Source organism: Lygodium microphyllum, chromosome 2 (assembly GCF_053477565.2).
Source record: "Lygodium microphyllum isolate KBCC chromosome 2, Lygodium_microphyllum_v1.1.10, whole genome shotgun sequence".
Lineage (NCBI taxonomy): Eukaryota > Viridiplantae > Streptophyta > Polypodiopsida > Schizaeales > Lygodiaceae > Lygodium > Lygodium microphyllum.
Genome location: NC_141136.1, coordinates 45,709,072 through 45,728,966, shown reverse-complemented (window position 1 = coordinate 45,728,966; position 19,895 = coordinate 45,709,072). Strand labels below are relative to the sequence as shown.

At 40.2% G+C, this 19,895-nt stretch overlaps 2 protein-coding genes across 2 annotated transcripts; both read left to right on the top strand.

Annotated features, from left to right (window-relative positions):
• The first annotated feature begins 363 nt into the window (after positions 1 to 363).
• LOC148039691 (2-methylene-furan-3-one reductase-like) lies at positions 364 to 4,024 on the top strand. Its single transcript, XM_087693071.1, has 4 exons — positions 364 to 690; positions 1,077 to 1,400; positions 2,222 to 2,381; positions 3,359 to 4,024. Exons 1-4 carry the CDS (start codon positions 493 to 495, stop codon positions 3,625 to 3,627), a joined length of 951 nt encoding a protein of 316 aa, XP_087549197.1. The 5' UTR covers positions 364 to 492; the 3' UTR covers positions 3,628 to 4,024.
• Positions 4,025 to 4,177: 153 nt separating this feature from the next.
• On the top strand, positions 4,178 to 19,665 carry LOC148039690 (uncharacterized). Its single transcript, XM_087662117.1, has 3 exons — positions 4,178 to 8,934; positions 9,010 to 9,798; positions 19,589 to 19,665. Exons 1-3 carry the CDS (start codon positions 8,634 to 8,636, stop codon positions 19,663 to 19,665), a joined length of 1,167 nt encoding a protein of 388 aa, XP_087518243.1. The 5' UTR covers positions 4,178 to 8,633.
• Positions 19,666 to 19,895: the final 230 nt, after the last annotated feature.

Below are 19,895 nucleotides of genomic sequence, written 5' to 3'. Positions count from 1 at the left end.
GCATGTGACCCAAAAACCATCCCGATACCGGACCAGTTCAATCGCTGGTTCGGCATGCGAAATACGTTTAGGGTTGAATAATGAATTGATTTTTGTGGGTTTTTCAGATTTTAATGGATTTTCCTCGGTTCAAAAAAAGTAAATTGTGATGGTGCAGAGTCGACGTTGGTTGATGGAAGGCTAGGCCTGTGCGCTTTTTGGTGGTGGTGGTGGTGGGGGAAGGGAAAGGGGAGGTCATCAATCATTGCATTCTGGAGTTTTCATGGATCAAAAACCGTGGGCGGGTTGCATCTGGTAAGGTTGAAGACCGGATGGTTTTTCTGGACATTGAAACTGTGTCTTTAAAAGGGAAAGAAAACGTGTAAGGAGGCCCTCTCTGTGTCTGTCCGTCTGTGTGAGCGAAACTAATATACCTCTCTCTCTTTCTCTCTCTCCCTCTCAATTAGCTACACACGCATAATTTTCTCTCTCTCTCTCTCAGACGCGCACTTCATGGCGGCTCCTCCGTCTCAGAAGGCGTGGCTTTACCGGAAGTACGGGTCACCCGAGGTCCTGGAGCTCGCGGAGGACTTCCTGGTGCCCGAGCTTGCCCCTCACGAGGTCCTCGTCCAGGTCTCCGCCGCTTCCCTCAACCCCATCGACTACAAACGCAGGCTTGGCTATGTCAAGCAAAATGACTGCCCATTCCCGGTAACCCTCCTAATCACAGTTGTCCTTGTGTATTCATGTTACCCTTCCAATCTCTTCACTTAAGGAACTTGACGCTTTAGTATAGCCCTTTCGAATTAAAAATTTGGGATTTGGGATGTCCTTGAAGCATACATGGATGCTTCTCATCTGACATTGAGAAAAATAATGTAAAAGCCTCAATTGGTTTCCTTTGCCATGTTTCTAAATCCAAGTTGCAGCTAAACTTACGTCTTTTTGAAGAGGAAATTCTAGGTCTCGATTTTCTTTCAGAAGGTTTTTTTTTTCCAAATTTTGAATGGTCTATTAAACCTTTCATCGAGAGACATGGAATAACTTTTATGTTATGTCTACTAAAACTTGATTGTTGATGGAATGATGGGGGTTAGCATGTGCCGGGGCATGATGTGGCGGGTGTTGTGGTCCACGTGGGCGGGCAAGTGACACGTTGGAAGGTGGGTGATGAAGTGTACGGTGACTTGTCAGAGCACGCAGTGAGCAAGCCCAAGCAAGTGGGCTCCCTGGCGCAGTATACCAACGTGGACGAGAAGCTGTTGGCCCAGAAGCCGTCCAACCTGTCCTTTGCGGAGGCTGCAAGCTTGCCCCTGGCTCTCCTCACCGCGCAACAAGGCTTCGACATGGCCAACTTCAAAGCAGGCCAGACTGTTCTCATCCTTGGCGGTGCTGGAGGAGTTGGCACCCTGGCCATCCAGGTAATAAATATCGTCATTTTGCTACCCCCTCGTTACAGAAAAACCCAAGGTTAACTTTTAACTCTACTACCAAGTCTAGCAAAGAAGGGCACTGTTCCGCCCTACAATTTTACAAAGTGTATGAAGCTTTCAGATAGAATTTGATCACGTTTCGATTAATCTAATCTAATGTATGATGTATGAACTCTCTCAATATTCGGAAATCGCCCTTTTGTAGCTTCTCATATGTCGTCTAGGCCCCTGTTCCCACCAGGACCTAGTTCACAGCCCGGGTGCGAAACTACTTTGCAAAATTACAGGTTTACACGACGCCTTGATTTGTAATTGACTTCCAACTTGCAACCTTATTGGGCCACCATTGGGTGAAAGCAATATGGCCGAGCAAATTTCGCACCAAACTCCCTCATGCAAGATTCTCAGGAATTCTTTAGTTATTTTTTTCTTCCCTCATAGAGATTATTCCAATGCAATGAAAAATATATTTCATATATTGACAATTAATTTACATGTACAAGCAAGTTCGTATATGGATTCCCAGCCGGTGCTTGAATTGGTTGGGAACCATTATGCACCCCCAGCGTGGGCGGGAGTAAGTTCTTAGAAGGATTCGCTAGTACGTTTTCCAAATGGAAGTATATCAAGTTGTCAAATGTCATTGACTTTCAACAAAATATGATTTAGATTAAAATGTTGGTTTAACATATTTAGCAGTGCATTATCTAATGGGCGTTAAATTTAGTTGATATGCTATGGATTTACATAGTTACCCAAGGTTGCCTATGTTGATACTAAGACTAGTTCTATGTTGTGGATTCATGCAGTTAGCCAAGGTTGTCTATGGTGCTTCTTTAGTGGCTACAACAGCAAGCACAAAGAAATTGCAATTGGTGAAAGACTTGGGAGCTGATGTGGCTATAGATTACACGCAATCAAAATACTATGAGCTACCAGAGAAATATGACTTTGTTTTAGACACAGTGGGTAAGTATAACCTTGATTGCAACAATAGGTCAAGAAAAAGGGACGATGCATATTGATTGTGTGTTTCCTTTGTGTTTTACCAAGATCTCTTAGAAGAAGAGAGAAAGATGAGTGATCTACATGTGTAGGCTTAGATTAAATCTATTTAAGTCATCTAGAGAAAGATGAGTGATCTACATGTGTAGGTTTAGATGAAATCTATTTAAGTCATCTATATAGTTCATGTAGCGAGTGTTTCTATGTTGTTTATGTTTTGTGTGTACTATTATTCATAGATAATACAAAAGAAAGGCTTGTATAAAACTATATTTTTGCACTCAGATTTTGGATGCATGGGGTATTAAGAGGTGTATTTTTTGTTTGTGTGCATATGTGGATGTGCACATGTGTGTGCGCGTGCATGCACAGCGTGTGCATGTGCACACCTACAAACATGTGCATGTAGTACTCTTCTACATATATTGGAGGGAAAGGATGCATGTATGCATACACATGACTAGGATGGACGACTTAAAAGAAGATGATTGTACTTTCAAAATATTAATCTCTAGAGACACCTCAAAAGGAATGCTTTAAGGTATATCCCACATTCTAGGTCAGGAAGCCATGTGATATAATCGATGATGAACCCTTGTGGATTGGTGAAGGGTTAGCTTGATTTTCACATCCTAACAAGAAGTTTGTGTGTTATGGGGACAAAGGTCATCACCTTGTGGATTGGGGCTCGATTTTCACAGCCCAACGAGAAGTTTGTGTGTTATGGGGACAAAGTTAACATCAATGTGGGGAGCATGAGCAACTTTGCTTGTATGGAAGAAAAGGTTGTGCCATGGGAAGTGGGGAACATTAGCTACTTTGGAGATGTGATGGGGGGATGTTATTATTAGTAGGTGTAATGCAATCAAGGATAAACTAATTAATAGTTCGTTATATGATATGATAATTTGATTGACGGTGGGGTGGCGACAATTATGTAGGGGATGGAGCGAATGCGGCGAAGGCGATGAAGGAGGGAGGGGCGGCTCTGACGATAGCGGACTTCGGGGCCAAGCCGCCGGTGGTGCCGTACGTGCTGGCGGCGAGCGGCAAGGGCCTCGAGAGGCTCGACCCTTTCTTGCAGTCCGGCCAGCTCAAGCCCATCATCGACCCTGTCGGCCTCTTCGCCTTCTCCCGAGTCGTCGACGCCTTCAATTACCTCGAAACTGGCCGAGTTGTCGGCAAGGTCGTCATCTTCCCCGTCCAGTGAATCATCATCTTCGCCTCACACGTAATACCTGAATCCACACATTCACCCTCTATGGATATACATATACACATATATATATATATATATCTCGACCTATGCCCAACTTGGGAGTATAGTGTATGTAGAGGTCCTAGCGTCATAGATCTCTCTCTTATGTAGAGGTCCTAGTGTCCTCTCTCTCTCTCTCTCTCTCTCTCTCTACACTATACGGAGTCCATTGTCTAGTTTGAATAAGGATAGCCAATCTATTCCCCTTCATAATGCCATCAACATGCATGATGCCACTATTGTGAACCCCCCAGTTTGATGGTCTATGTTTGTTGTGTCTAGGGGCCAATAATCAAATCTAAATGTGCATCATGTCAAGAACTATGTTAATGTTAAAAGGCTTGCCTCACCCATTTGTTAATCGTTTGACATCTAGTTTGGTGGCCTAATTTGATAGTGGGGTTATTTAACATATGTGCTATTTGGTATTTCTATCAAAGAATACTTAACAACCTTTGCACTTTGAGGTGCTTTCAGGGTGCTACAAAATGCAAAACCCCCCAAAACAAGGACTTACAAATTGACTGTCTTTAAGAGTTTAAGGGAAACTTTGAACCCTTGCCACTTTTTGTTTAGCCACATAAGGAGAACATAAATTTCTCTTACAATATTTAGGCTCAATTGACTCTCTTTTAGAGTCGAAGGGAAACTTTGAACATGTCGCTATTTCTTTAGTCACTTAAGCAAGGCAGAAATATCTCTTACAATCTTACTAAAAACAACAATAGACGAATCCCTTTAACCACCACAATAACAAGATTATGATTAGGCAAGATGGCCCTAAGGCTAGTGCTTTTCTTTTAGGAGAATTTTTGTTTGAGGTTAAAAATATGGGTCTCTAGACTAGTCAAGCGAAAACTAGGGTCATTTTTTGAGTCCCCCAAAATCATAATGATAGTGCAAGATTGAAAATTTTGGCATGAAATTTGAACTTTAATTGCCTAAAATGGCTATTTTTGTAGAGAATAAGTATGAGCATCAATAAAGATTCATGCAAAAGTATATAGCAACATGTGAGATAACGTACCTTTCAAGTTGAGGATCTGATCTCCAAATCATGATCAATCTTTTAAGAGAGATACTTAAAAAAAAGTTTTCATCTTGATGTTGGCATTGGATTGAGGCAAAAAAACGTTTTCATCTTGATGTTGGCATTGGATTGAGGCCCACACTTGCAATTTAGCTTTTGACCCAAATGGCTCAAATTGAAGTTGGTTGGGGACTAGTGTGTGACTCTAGAGTTAAAATGGCGAGACAAGCTTTTAAGCTGAGTAGGTTGGACTCTAGTATCTGATGGGTAATCACACGCTCGATGAGCTAAGCCAAATGCTTAAAAGGTTCATGGAGAACTCAATTGGAAAGATGTGCTAAAATGCTTCTAGTAGTGAGTTTTAACCTATCTACATATTTGATGGTGAAAGATTTATGGACAATGATCTATAAGATGTTGGGAAATTGGCATGAACAATTCTTTGGACGTTGCACACAATTTACTCGGGTTGAGGTTGACAACTATTCCAAATGTGCACAATGCTAAAAATATGTATGATATGCACAATGCAAAAAGCATTCATGTTGTAACCTTTACCTTCTTATTCACCAATACATAGGTATGGTGAAACAAACAAATCCATTAATCTAAAGCACATTACGATGACCGACCAAAACAGCCCACACTTTTGAGTAGTCTTGTTTGTCTCGTAGTAGCATCTATTTTTAATGGACTACTGAATGCGATCTTGCACCACGGCAGCTACATCTCAATGCAATCCCTAATGACATGGTGAATATCTTCCATCCCTCTTCCATTGAGTGCAAACATATTCTTGAATTTCGACAGCTTGTCCCTGCTTGTTAGATACCAACCTCCAGAGCATGACATTGATTGAAAGTGATGAAGTAGCATCTAAAGCTTCCTATAGTTGCGTCTTGCGAGTCTCCATGGTGGCACATGGGCCTACCTTCTTCCACGCTCCTCCATCCTCAATAGCCAACATTGTGCTCTCTCATGTCTTTCCTCCTATTCTCTATTGTAGAAAGATGTTTGCCTCTCGTTCACTCGGAATTTCATTTTGAGCCAGAAATCAAAGAAGAAAGCAGTAAACAATGCATCCTTGCATCTCCAACAAATCAAGCAAAGCCAATCACTTTTCCTCATTATTACTTAATCCTAGCTGATGCGAGATGTCATCCACTTTGTAGAAGCACCCATTGGCCTCGTCACATATACCATATCAAAATGTCAATCCTTTGGAATTTATTTAATGACTTTTCCAGCTGCATAAGTAAACTTGGCGAGCAAGATGTTGAGATAGAGTGAGCAATTAGGTTTACCTCTATCTACTCCCTTCCACAAAAGCTTAGGAGTGAGCTCCTTCCATGCATTGACAAGTAGTAGTGAGTTGCTTGTGATTCCTTAATCTCAATCTTTTCTTGGCCCCAAAAGTGAGGTCTTGCCACTTGTAGTCATGTCATGTCTTATTGGAAACCTTGGCCAAGGAAATCCAATGGGACAATGTGATTGACCATGGTTCTCCTCTCCATTCATCTTCTGTAGGATGGTGAGAGAAAGCCTAACAACTTTCCCCTAATTGGTTCAATACCAAGTCCACCTTGATACATTGCAACTCTCATTTGTTTCCTAAGCACAATATGCCAATAGCTTTCTTCACCATAACTCCATAAGCACTACTTGAAAAGTAGCTCCACCTTCTTATATTGATAGATAGAAAATAGGAAAATCATAGACACAAATATAATCATTGGGGATAGAAAGATTTTGAGTAGAACAACCCTAGAATCAAGTCCTAGATGATGTCTAAGTCTACTCTTAATTCTACTACTCATCTTCTCACTAAACCATTCCAAACATTGTTTGAGGGTAACATGAACAATTATTGGGTATCCAAGGTAGTGTATCTCCTTGCCTATAGGTGTTATATAAAAACCCAAACTAGAAATCCAATCTTCATTCTCATTCCAAGGGAGAGGTAGCAATTCATATTTGGCTTTGCCAAACTTTGAGCTTCAAATGAAGGCCAATCCTTCATAAATCTGCGATAGAGACTACTTGAGTTCTCATGTTATGATAAAAATGGCATTAGAGTTGTCATATGAAAACACCTATGCACATAAAAATTGGTCATCTAGGAGGTGAAGAAATTTGATGCTTTTGCTCCTAACAACCTAGTCAATGCTACAAAGCAAAGGATATGTAACATGGGCAAACAAGAGTGGGGCAAGTAGACATTCCTATCTATTGCTCTCTCCAACTCAAAACTTCCATAATTGTAGCCATTCATCGAGATTGTGGTTGAAGTGTTGGTAAACAAAGCATGCACCATCTTACAAGACATGTAACCTAATCCAAACTTGTCTAAAATAGGTATAACAAATTCCCAACAAACTTGATCATAGGCCTTCTCAAAATCCATGTTAAGAAGGAGATATTCTTCTTTCCTAGCTAGTTGCCAATCAATTCCAAGCACAGTATTAAGTATGTTGTATTCCAATAAGGCTATTTGGAGTATATATTTGTTTAGATTGATAGAGCATTTTTCAAAGAGTTTATGTATTAGAAATATGTTAAAAACATCCTTCTGTCCATCTTTTGTACTAACACAGCCTTTAGTGTTTGCACATGCTCCAAAATAGTTTGATCTCTATGTTGGAAATTACTATATTTCTAGCATGTGAAATGTAGGTAATATTAGTTATGTCTTTTAAAACTGTGTACAAGTGTTTCATTTATTTGGAAGCTTAACCTAGCCAAAAAAGGACCCATAGTTGGAAGTTTGTAGAGGATAGAAGCACACAACTCTGAACATCTAAATTGACGAAGTATTTTTCAAAGATTTTATGTATTAAAATATGTAAAAAATATCCTTCCACCTATCTTTTGTACTAACACAACCTTCAATGTTTGCACATGCTCCAAAACAATTTGATCTCTATGTTGGAAATTAGTGTCTTTCTAGCATGTACAAATGTAGGTAATATTGGTTATGTCTGTTAAAGCTATGTACAAGTGTTTCATATATTTGGAAGCTTAACCTAACAAAAAAAGGACCCATAGTTGGAAGCTTGTAGAGGACCGAAGCACACAACTTTTGACATTTGTTAATGGTTCTATAAAGCAATGTTCCTTGCACCATACTTATGATATGAATAATTTTACTTTTTTGGCCAGCATCTTGTAATGAGATATGTATGTGCATTCAAGGACTTCTACCCTCCAAACTTAATGATGTTGAGAAATAAGCCAAAGTCTAAAACATAGTCTAAGCCTTATCATATTGTTGTATGTAAAGTGTCCTTAAGTTTGGGGTATCTATCTTTTGAGGATACCATTTTAGTGTGTGGACTGTTGGAGATATGGTTGGAGAATATTGAAGAAGAAGAGAATGAAGAAAGCTTGAGCCTCTCCTTGTCTCAACCACCTTTTGTTGTGCATCCCCATCGAATCTCTCATCTACTCTCAGCTGGTATCAGAGCTGAATCTAACAGGTTAAGGAGAGCAGGGAGGCCACCACTACCAGCAGTCTCAAGAATGGTGATGGTGGCCAACCATTAGGGCAAAAAACGCTTCAAAAAATGTACTTTTGTTAATCACGGGATTAAAGAAAGGGCCAAAGAGAGTTCGCCACGTGTGCAAGAATATGGTATTCTTGTCTCCTCTTTTTTAGAGATAGTGGAGTCCATTTCGTGATTCTCTCTTCTTTTTTAGCCAAAACCCCTAAAGTCTGACATGTTTTGGAGTCCCAAAGACATTATTTACTTACAAATTTGACAAAATACGTGACAGAGATGTGATGAAATTAATAATGAGTTTTTTGAAAGTCGGGAGATCTTTCAATATTGTTTTTGGCGCCCAATACATACTCATTTGGGTACTTGGCGCTACTTTTTAGTTCATTCACCCCTCTTTGAGCTTCTTTCTCTGCGCTTTCATTCTTTTCATGGCTTCCTCCAGGCGCCCTTCTCGTTTAATACACTCTTGCATAGTCTATAGCCAGGGAGTAGATGGAAATTTTGAGCCCAAAACCTTTGCTGTAAATGATTGGGTTACCATGCTGCCATCTTGCAAGGGTTCTCATAAGGTGAAAAGAAGAAAACGAGATGATATAAAACATCACTGGAAGGGGCTTATCATTGCCTTCAAAATTATGCCCGAAGGTTGGTTTGTCAAGGTGCAACATGTTTACATGGCCAAGGATATGCACTTGCCTCCAAACGAACGTGTTCCCCAACAAACACATTGTAAGTTATAAGTTGAATAACGTATATAATTCTTTTCCATTTATGCAAGTTCTAACAAACGGTTCATCATTGTAGATATCTTTCCATCAACAAGTATTGAATGGCAACCTGTGGAAAGCCTAAGTGGGACTTTCCATGCCATTCATAAGGTATTGGCAGACATTATTTATGCCGATCAAACTGTGTCTTTTTTTAGTGAATGCAAGGTTTTTATATATTATGCACAGTATGTGGTTCCCTCTAAAGCGGATAGGTATGGGAATATCGAAGATTTGCCATTGCCAAGTCTTTCATCTCTAAACTGGGAGATTCCTGACAAGGTAACGGTGCAGAGTTTCAAATTCAAAATATCTCAGGATATTAAAAAGTCCATGACAGCTGGAAGGATCTCAAGAAGAATACGTTTATCATGGTTTGTACCCCTCCATATCTTCGTGGCTTGCTTCAAAACAGCAAATTTACAAAGAACTAAGGTATCCTGGCTAAGTAGAAACTTTTCGGAAGAGGATTTGGACAACACTATAAGGACGCATTGGAAATCTAGAGAGTGCGACCATAAGGGTGATATCTTGAGGTGCAGTGCATGCCCTCAATCCTTGGCTTTGGCTTACAGTATCCCTCGCCAAACTCTTGCTTTGGGCTTTGATTATAGGAGATACAAACTAAGATTGGGTATTTGGGTTCCCTTGGATTCCGATACAGATTACACACCATATAAACTTGCGGTGCACGTTTTGCCGCATGAAGAAGTAAAGAAGGTGAATGTTACTTCCAATTGGAGTCTGAAAGATGTGAGGGATACCTTGGAATTGCTAGACAATACATCCCCTAGATATAAGTTTAAAGTGAATGGTGTAACAATTGGTAAAAGAGCCGAGCGCTCTTTCTTTTGTACGAGTTGTTTGTCTCCCACAATTGTGAGTTTTGAGCCTTGAGAATGAAAACTTGGCAGGAATTCATCTTAATAGACTGTCCTTAAGATATTTTTTAATGGGAACTCATAAGCTATCATGAAGCAAGTTGCCTTTCGAATGTGTATAAATAAAATGTACATTACATTCGATTTATAAGTGAAAATTTTCATTACACAATGAGGTACAAAAATTTCATATAAATGTACAAAGCTAAAATAATAAGGCTCGTGTATGATTATGTTTGCTATTTTGATTCTTTATCGATTTCTTCAAAGATATTTTTTCTCACAGGGCCTTTCTTTGATTGTTGAAAAAATTTCACCTTTACAGGTAGTCTCTTTTCTTGGGGCTTAAGAGGGGATGGATCAAATTTCAGAGGAGAGAGCATTGGCATTCCTTTTTTCTTAGACTCTACAGGAATGGTCCCATTGCCTTTGCCCTTGCCCTTGCCTTTACCATTGCCATTGTCCTTACCCTTTCCCTTGCCCTTTCCCTTGCTTGTGCCCTTGGCCATTGAAGTTTTGGGAGGAAGAGGGGAGTCAGGATCATATGGTGTGATTGCCTTGTCTAGAATCAGCTCAATGCATCTCTCCCTTATCCACCAAACATATGATTCAGGATAGTCTCTACACTGTAAGAATAAATGTTATAAGTTAGTGAAAAGAAATCATGATAAGGGTTACACAAACATCAAATGAAATTAACTTACATTCACTCCTTCTATTTGTAACAACTTTGAATCCACTGTTCTGCAAATGTTTGAGATAACTCTCCATCCACAAGAATGCGCATCGCTTTGCAATGGAACTTCTTGTAGAAGAAAAGTATAAGGCCTTTGAGGATCAGCAAGATCCTCGTATGTTGTATCCAAAAATGTAGAAACGAGTCTACCCGCACTGCAAAAGGAAGCTTTGTAAGTTCAAAATATTTTTTATAAATAAAATCAAAGTAAGTAATTTTCTTTCAACATACATTCGTGCTTGACCATGAACATCGCTAAGAGAATTCATAAAGATAATTTCTCTTGAAAGACAATTAATGTAGATGAGACTCCAATGCCCTCTGCAAATTCATAAAAGAGGTGAGTAGAAGGGTGAAAGAAAATGAATATAAATTTTCCTCTACAGAAAAAGAAAAATACCTTTCTACATAAGGGAAAAAGATGTGGTAATTTGTCACACTATCGAAGCTACGAAAAAACGGTGAAATATTAGAACCAGATTTTGCAAATAGTTCCACAGAGAGAAGTGGATCAACAATATATATGGTTCTTCGGATATCGAGAGTGAGAGAGGAGACCAATGCCCTACAGTCAATAGCAAAAGCTATTCAATACAAATTTCATCCAAAATATACTTGAACCTATAAGACTTAACTTACGCAAAAAAAATAAAATATAAGCCTTACCTTATGCAATAAAAAACCACGGAGTCAGATAGTTGGACATCCCTTTTTTCCAACATGGGCTTGTCCTCGGGAGATATACTAAGATATTCCTCCTCAGGTTCCGCAGAAACATTCACAAGAATCTGCCCATACACTTTGCCCATCCTCTCGCTGTTGACGGGAGCAAGTGATGCGGCTTTCCTCTTGTAAACATCGTCTTCAGTTTCAAACACCTCCTGATTTTTTTCACTCAAGAAAGACTCCTGCTGGGTGGCACCCCTTGTAGAGTAAAGGTGAGTAACATCCTCAACATTTAGCTTTTTCTCTTTCCTGGACAATTTTGGGGGAATGTTAAGGATTTCAAGGGCTTTTTGATCGTTGGAAGGCAAGCGCCTCAGCACTTTGTCAAACCTATACTTGACTCTGCTGATGATGTTGAAATCTTTATTCATAAGGGTGATCCTATGAGCATGGGCGACAGCAATGTAAGCATCGTTCATGAAATCAATAACAAAATCTTCTGCGGCTTCTTGCAGGGCAAGAATGGCTGAGAGTTGCCACTTCTTATTTAGACCAGAGACAGTTGCCACTTGAGACAATCTATCAGAGATCTTTTTAACGACCCTTATAAAAGCAGCTTTTGGAATGACATGCTGTGTAGCTCTCTGGGCTTTCCTGATCTCACTGAAACATCTCTGCATATAGAAGAACCTGGACTTCCTCTTTCTCTTTTGTGGCTTGGGAGGTTCAGTGGCTTCAGCAGATGTAGGCTCAGGTGAAATTGTAGGGGATGAATCTTTCACAGGGCAAGCCTCACCCTTTGCTTCCTCAACTTCAGGAGAAGAAACATTCATGGAAGATGTTAGGCCAACACCTGGTGTAGGGGGGATTTCTGTGGTAAAATGCTCTGGGGCATGTGATGGCCCAGCTTCAGGAAACTTGGAAGAGGGCTCCTCCTCAGATTCATCAAATTTTAACTTTCTTCTACCCCCACTGTCCTTCCCATCCAGATACACTCTTCTTGCAGTTTTCTTTGTCCTTGCCATCCAGAAAAGCAAAAATAACAACTAGAAGGACAATAACTGAAATAGCAAAAATCTGTAAACCCAACAGGTTAATTGGCGCGAAAAGGGACGAAATGAGCAATTCCGATACGGCGCGATATGAACAAAATGATGAGAATGGAACAGCGCCCTCGCTCCGTATTGGAGACCACAATGCTGATACGGCGCGATATGGAGGAAACGAAGACAGCGTATGGACGCCCTCGCTCCGTATTGGCAATGACACAAGGGGGAGGTTACGAAACCTGCTCCGTATTGGCAATGACACAAGGGTGAGACCACAATACTGATACGGCGCGATATGGAGGAAACGATGACAGCGTATGGACGCCCTCGCTCCGTATTGGCCGATATGACGCGAGGGGGAGGTTACGAAAGCCTGGAACGATGGTATTCGCTCCGTATCGGCACACCTCGTTTTGACCAGCGAAGCAAGGACTCAGCCAAAAGACCACTGATACAATGCGAGAGATTAGAAACGGAGAAGACTCAAGACTTGTATCGCACCGTATCAGCAAGCAAGGCGGGAGAGCTCGAGAAATGAAAAGTATACACATAGGAAAAATAACCCCTTATGTACCCACGTCAATCATGACACGTGTCGGACACGTGTCCGACACTGATTGTGCCACGTGTCTGCATTTATGGTCAGTATGCTACGTGTCAACTAATGACCGGTCCACGTGTTTGCCACATGGTTATCGGCCACGTGTTGGCCAACGGCTACTGCTACGTGTCGAAGACCAACGGATAGTGCCAGGTGGCATAATTTCGCGCCTACATAAGGGTGTGTTCCTTATCCGTACGGCTTTTTTCGGTTTTTTCGGGACCTCTGTTTCTTATCCTAATACGGCGCGAGAGCGACTGTTTGCCTTCTTCGCTTTCCTCTCTTCATGTCATTTTGGAGGTTCTACAGAGTCTTCTTTCAGCTTTCCTCCCAAGCTCATAGTGCCCAAGCTCGTGTGACCACCGTTGTGGCTCTCTCACTTGTTGCTGGAATCACTGATACGGTGCGAGGGGGCACATCCGTCTGAATCGTTTCTCTCTTATCGCGCCGTATCGGCAGAAGCTGTAAACATGTCTGAACCCATAGAATTCCTAGGATCCAAAGTTCCTCCAGGAACTGGTAAAAGAAGAAGGCTTTCAAAAGGCTCAAGGGCATCAACATGTGATGAGTCTATGCATTCTTTTTCTTCTCCATCCTCTGCCACCAATGTGAGAATGCCAAGTACATCTCCAGGGAAGCGAACGTCGGTAATGAGAGGTCAAGGAGTATCAGAGCTCACTGATATCACTCCATCAGAGAGGCTACTTGATTTTATCCTTCAGAATGGAATGGATCTCTCATTCTATGGAGTTGTGAAAAATGTGTTTAATCCTGATAGGACCTTGACAAAGTTCTGAAATCTTGTGAAAAATATATTTTGGAGGACTTTTTGGAGTTTGAAAATCTTGCAGGTCCTTCTGTTGAAGTTGGCACAATTGAATATGTCCATGTTCCCATTGGGTCAACAGGAAATGAAAAGTCAGTATTTACTAAAAAGTGTGGTGCCCACTCTCTGGAGAGGTTTTATTCAAGAGACATATTTTGCTCCACTCATTCCAAAAACTGCAAGATGATGAGAAAATCTGCTGCTTTTATTGTTTTCACCCTTGTCAAATACCCTGTGAAAGCTGAGGAGCAACAATTGGAAGGAGCAAAGTCTGCCAGCTTTTGCATGTTAGATGATCTGGTAGATGAAAAGGAAACAGAGGAGGTTGTAGATACAGATTTTGAGGCTTCTATTGCTGAGAATTTGGATGTTGCTCACTTCAAAGCTGAGACTATCATTGAGGAGAGGCAAGGAGATACAAACCCTCAACCTGATGAGAGTTCTCACCATATTGTTCCTTCCCTACCATCTATACCTTTCAAGGACAAGGAGTACATTTTACTGTCAGATATTCAAAAACTTTTTAATCTCAGGGAAGATTATTGTCTAGCAATTATTGCAGAGGCTTCTGATGTTGCAAATGGGATAATTGACACAGAAAATGAATCAAAGGAAGAGATTCTCAAACTTGATAAAGAAACTCTAGACGATAAGTTTATTGATGCTGGTGAGGCCCTCTCTCTTTGTTTTTAAAAGGCCAAAGAAGCTGAGAAAGAGTTGAGTATTACTGATGAGGACTTCGATCGCATTCAAAGCGAACTCGAGATTTCCAATTTTGGAAGAGAGGAGTCTTAATATGTTAAAGAATTGACTAACACCAATGAGACAGCATCATCAATTAATTTATGGAATCCATTTAAATTGGAGTACGATGAAAATCAAGTGGTAAGATAATTTTGAATTTGCTTTTACACATTGGTAGGTTTACATTTCATGCTCATTCAGTATGGGTTTTATTTGCAGTTGGAGATTGCTGATACAGATAACTTCTTGGGGCGTGGCAAAGGATCGAGAGCTGCTAGTAACACATTCAAAGACATTGCACTCGGCCACTACCTGGCTAGGATTGACCCTGATTCCTTTTTTGTACTTCATAGTAGTTTCTCAGAGGATGCAGCATGGCCCATACTTTGTATTAAAGCTCTTACAAGGCTTCTAGGTTTCTCAGGATTACAATATAATACCCACAAAGTAATGTTTTTGGAAAAGACTGCAGCAATTAGGATTTTTGGCTACGGTCCAGGTTACTCTGCTTCTAGAGCAAGATACTTTTTGGTGTTTTCATCCTACGCCTTAGCTGCAGACCGAATTGATGTAAAATCTATAGCTGACTACAAGAGAAAAAAAATTCTACGTTATAGAGGAAAGATTCCTGAGGAGGAAGAGAATGTGAGAGTTTTGGAAAACTAGCTTTGTATATATTCTTTCTTATATATAAAAGTGCGATTGCTCATGTGTCATTGCCATCTTTTATTTGCATTCTTTGAAGTTGTCGTCGAAAAAACCAGTTGAATAGCTCCTCCAAAGCATTGCTTTTTGTAACTCCTCCCCCATGCCTTGTGCTTCGAAAATAACTTGTGCGTGCTTGATAGTGGGATTTTTCCATGCCTTGGTTACTATAAGTTGCTAAGGGGCCATGCTCCTCCACAAAGAAAGGTCCATGAATATGAAGAATATGTTGCAATACAAAGTAACACTAATTTTATACCAATTGAAAAACCTATCAAAATAAGCCCATATTAAATAATTATTACTTTACCAGATAAAAAGTGATATATTTTTCTTTCCATGCCTCTTTTATCGCCTGAACAAGCTTTGTGATTGATCTTTTGAACTCTTCCGCATATGTATATGTTGTCTTATGTTGCATGAGGAGTTTCAGAAAAACATCAAGGTGTATCCAGACCTCCATTCTAAGAAACGCAAGCCTCGGCGTGCTTGCAACATTTGTTGTGATCTCACATAGCTCTCTCCAACACTCCCAAGCCGCATTCACCTGCCTTCCTGAATGGTTTCCTAAGAATCGTCTAGCTTTTGAGCCTCCCATAGAGACATCAGCCAAGATATCTCTTGTTTTTCCTGAAAGTATTGGATCCTTTCTCAAGTGAACTTGGCCCCCATGAAATCCCATTTTCGATAGCAATGCCTCGCATTTATCAATACACTCATCTGATAAAGATAATGGCTTAATGGAATATGCGTAGTCAAGATGCAACCTGAGAAGCTTATCGATTATTCTAATCTCTGCATGCAAAGTACAAATATGAACATTCTTAAGAGAGATGGAAAGAATGGGATCCCAGATGTCTTCTATGTTTTTAAATTTACTCAAATCTATAGAGTCTCTATTTGGGGCTCTTCTTACTGGTCGCAAACTACTCCAATCTTTGGATCCAATACTTTCCATGCAATAAATGCAAGGATATTTTGCATTTGCACCATTACATATTCCAAGCATACATTTGATAGTTTTCAAATCAGCACTCATATGCCATTCCACATTAAATTTACCAACCCCATCAACTACCAACATTTCGCCTTCACTTTGAGACTTAATGATATTTGGAATACCTGTATGGTTGAACAACCATTTCAACATTTGATGATTTTCAATTGGTACCTGGGCTGCACCAATCCACCAAATCTCCATCTCGGATTGGATCTTATGCAATGGAGCTTTGCCCTCACCATTGCCATGGTCCAATGCCATGTTCATGAGGCAAATGCTAATTCTTTCCATCTTCTGTCCCTTTTGAATTTGTGCTTCATCCAACTTCAAGGCAAACTTTAGAACACCATAACTTTCTTCTACTGTGATTTTATACATGTGAACCATTGCAATTTGCACCTTTTTTAGATCAACCCATATATTGTTAAACTCATTGTAATAAAAAATTGCCTGTTTTTTTTGTTTTTCATAGGACATAGACCTTTCGATGTGAATGTAATCTCCAAAAACATGTGGAATCTTGCGATTCATGGAAATTCTTGCAGTCGAAACTGCAAGGGCTCGGGGCAATCCAAATATAGTTACCCTATTGCGTTTAAGATTTTTAAACCATAATCCAGAGATAGCACGATAACCTTTTCGACTTATACCCACAGTATCACATGTCTCTACGATTTCATTTGCTTTCACTGTGCCTTTTAAATCCTTCACTAACTCTCTGAGAGTTGGACCTCTCAAATCCACATTTTCTGGTGACTTAAGAATCCTCAAAATATCTTTCTTATTCATGGTTTCCTTCAAAAGTTTGATTCTTTTCTCATTCTCTCGGATATTTATGCCTAGTATGTTAGAGACATATTTCTTTGTAAGATTTAGTCTCCTTTTCTTTGCTCTCTCACACAAGCTGGTTATATTTTTTAATGGTCTCTTCCTCTCTCTAAATCCTACTGGAGTTTCTCTCAAGCGTGTTAGCTTATCCTGCAATGATTTGTTAACATTTTTCAAAATATCAATCTGACTTGTCAAGTCTAAAATATTTGATTGTGTAGTTTCTAGTGCTTTTTTCATTTCGTGCATTTGAGCTATATATGTGTAAGATGCAGAGTATAACCTCATACGGTAGCCAAGCATTCCATTGTAACCTTCTCCAGCATATCTTATATAGTCATGGACATTCAAAAAAGGAGGTGGTTTACCTGTAGAAGGATCCCTGGGATAGATATTTCCATCCACCCACAAATCTATATGCTTCATTCCTTGTGTTCGCAACCTGTTGGCTTCAATCTCATCTATCAATACTCGATGATGTATACTTCTTCAAGATGTGTAAGTCGGATCTAGCTGAATAGATAGCTTGTATTTACGTGTGCTTGCGCCTGTGTTATTTGAAGTAGTATTGCTAGACATTCTAGCAAATGAACTGAGCAAGAATCTCACAGTGATAGGAAGCAAGTGCAACAAAAGGAATGGTAAAAGAGAATAGTGTGTAGAAAGAAAATGCGGGAGCAAACAAATGTGAAGTTCGTACGAAAATCTCAAAAATACAAAATCTCTCGAGTTCCAAGACAATAAATGGCCGAAAAGGTGACCCCCGACCTAGATTAAAAGATGAGGGCAATTAATGGCCGACCTCTTCAATGAACCAAATATTCTCTCATTAATCACATCTGGACAACCAAATTTAGAGGTTTTATTCTTCCTAAACCTCAACTAATTAGCAACTTAATCACTTTCTTACAAGTGCCATTTTTGAAGCGTTTTTTGCCCTAATGCCTCATTCCTGGTGGCAAACCCTTTTTCTCTACATAATCTTGCAGTTCAAGTGCAATGATTTCTGTTGGGTTCTTATCTACACCATGGAATTTCTTGAAACCCGTCACATGGAGCACAAAGGGCTGAGGCACTTCAGAACCCATCTATGTTGTATTGCGAATGGAATAAGCCCAATTCCTGAAAGCAATCCTGAATGCTTGAAAGATCTGGAAGACGAACTCAATCAGCTCTGATTTGAGTTACCAAATTGACAATACATGAGATTTCAGGCCAAGAAGAAGAACTGAACTATCCAATACTTCTTTGAGCTGAATGGATTGTCAGAGCATCATGCCGTGTTTGATTAGTTGATATGGGTTAAAAGAGCTTTGTCTCTGATTGGCAAACTCACACACACACATGTATAGCAAGCTTCAATTCCAGCCTGAGGGCATAGTCTTTTATCGATGGACTTTTGGACATGCCACCCTTGGAGCAGGGCCTTAGCAAGTATTTCAGACAAGGTCTGCTAGTCACGATGGCACCCGCGACTGCACTGCGAAGGCTCCCATTACATCAAACATGCCTATGAGTGCGCCAGACAGTGCGCCTCCGAGAAGGCGTGGGAATTGAGAGAGAGGAGCAGAGAAGAGGAGGCTGCGTAGAAAGATCTCATCGATACGGGGAGTACAAAGACGATGATCAGCACCTGCCATTGTTTCTCACTGTTGCCGACAGAGAGAGAGAGAGAGAGAGAGAGAGAGAGAGAGAGAGAGAGAGAGAGAGAGAGAGAGAGAGAGAGAGAGAGAGAGAGAGTTGCGGCTAGTACAGTCATCGTTGTCATCATCATCCTCATTTTAACAGCTCAAACCAAGGTAAGGGTGCCTATAAGCTTTGCAACAGATAAACCAAGGTAAGGGTGCCTACAAGCTTTGCAACAGATAAAGCAAGAGTTTTATGTGGTCAAGAACAAGCTAGAAACTTTGTTATAGCTGGAGCAACAGATTTTAGCTGCAGGAGGATCTTTGCCTATGATGCAATGATCAGTTTTGGAGGTCAACCCTATATTTTGCCAGTTTTTGTTTGTTGCAAGTATAGCTGATGGGATAATCAGCAATCATTACCTTTTAAGAAAATACAGAGTTTGTGTTGCTCTGTGCTCATCACAGCAGGAGAGAGTGACATCTTGTAACTCGTTACAATAAAACCAAGAAGCCAGCTGCTGTCCTGATGAAAAGAAATGCAAGGCTAGGTCCACATCTTGTTGTTGGCAGAATATTATGGATGAAATGTTCCATTGTAGATGTGCCAAGTGCAGGGATAGTGTGCTTCAAGTGCCATAAATACAGTCCAGGACTCCAGACTATGCCACAATCTACAAGAAAAACCAAATACCTTGCTTGACAGACTTGAGCCAAAAGAAATTTAAAAATTGCAGGAAAAGTGGTCAACTTTATACCCATGTTTTAATGCATTTTGGGTCATACAGACATTGTGTGGAATCCGATTTGGATGGTTCTTGCTAGGAACTGAATGTATGACATGTTGGCATCATGGATGGATGTATATGACAGTTTTTGGACACATGTATGACAGTCATATTGTTGAATACCATTTCTTGATAGATTGTATTGTTGTTTTCTTCTGAATTTGCAGCAGTCATAATGTCTGACACGACACAAATCACTCAGATCGTGGGGGACAAATTGACCAAAGACAACTATAGTGTTTAGTCCTACAGGTTGATGGGTAGAGGTGTATGGGATCTCATAACAGGTGATGATGAATGTCCAGAAGTTCCCGAACATCCAACTGAAGAGCAAAAGAAAGCGTACAAGGATTGGACTGGGAAGAACAGGAAGATTTTGCATTGGATCTCCATATGTATTTCAGAAACATTGATTCCTCATATAAAAAATGCAAGCACTTGTAAGGGGGCATGGAAAATCATAGAAAAAATGTA

Excerpts from the sequence above, each read along its gene's own strand:
- LOC148039691 (XM_087693071.1), top strand. The coding sequence starts at position 493 with ATGGCGGCTCCTCCGTCTCAGAAGGCGTGGCTTTACCGGAAGTACGGG. Across the intron at positions 1,401-2,221 it reads TTGGCACCCTGGCCATCCAG|TTAGCCAAGGTTGTCTATGG; the intron begins GTAATAAATATC and ends GGATTCATGCAG. Across the intron at positions 2,382-3,358 it reads CTTTGTTTTAGACACAGTGG|GGGATGGAGCGAATGCGGCG; the intron begins GTAAGTATAACC and ends ACAATTATGTAG.
- LOC148039690 (XM_087662117.1), top strand. The coding sequence starts at position 8,634 with ATGGCTTCCTCCAGGCGCCCTTCTCGTTTAATACACTCTTGCATAGTC. Across the intron at positions 8,935-9,009 it reads TGTTCCCCAACAAACACATT|ATATCTTTCCATCAACAAGT; the intron begins GTAAGTTATAAG and ends TCATCATTGTAG. Across the intron at positions 9,799-19,588 it reads AGTGAATGGTGTAACAATTG|CAGTCATAATGTCTGACACG; the intron begins GTAAAAGAGCCG and ends CTGAATTTGCAG.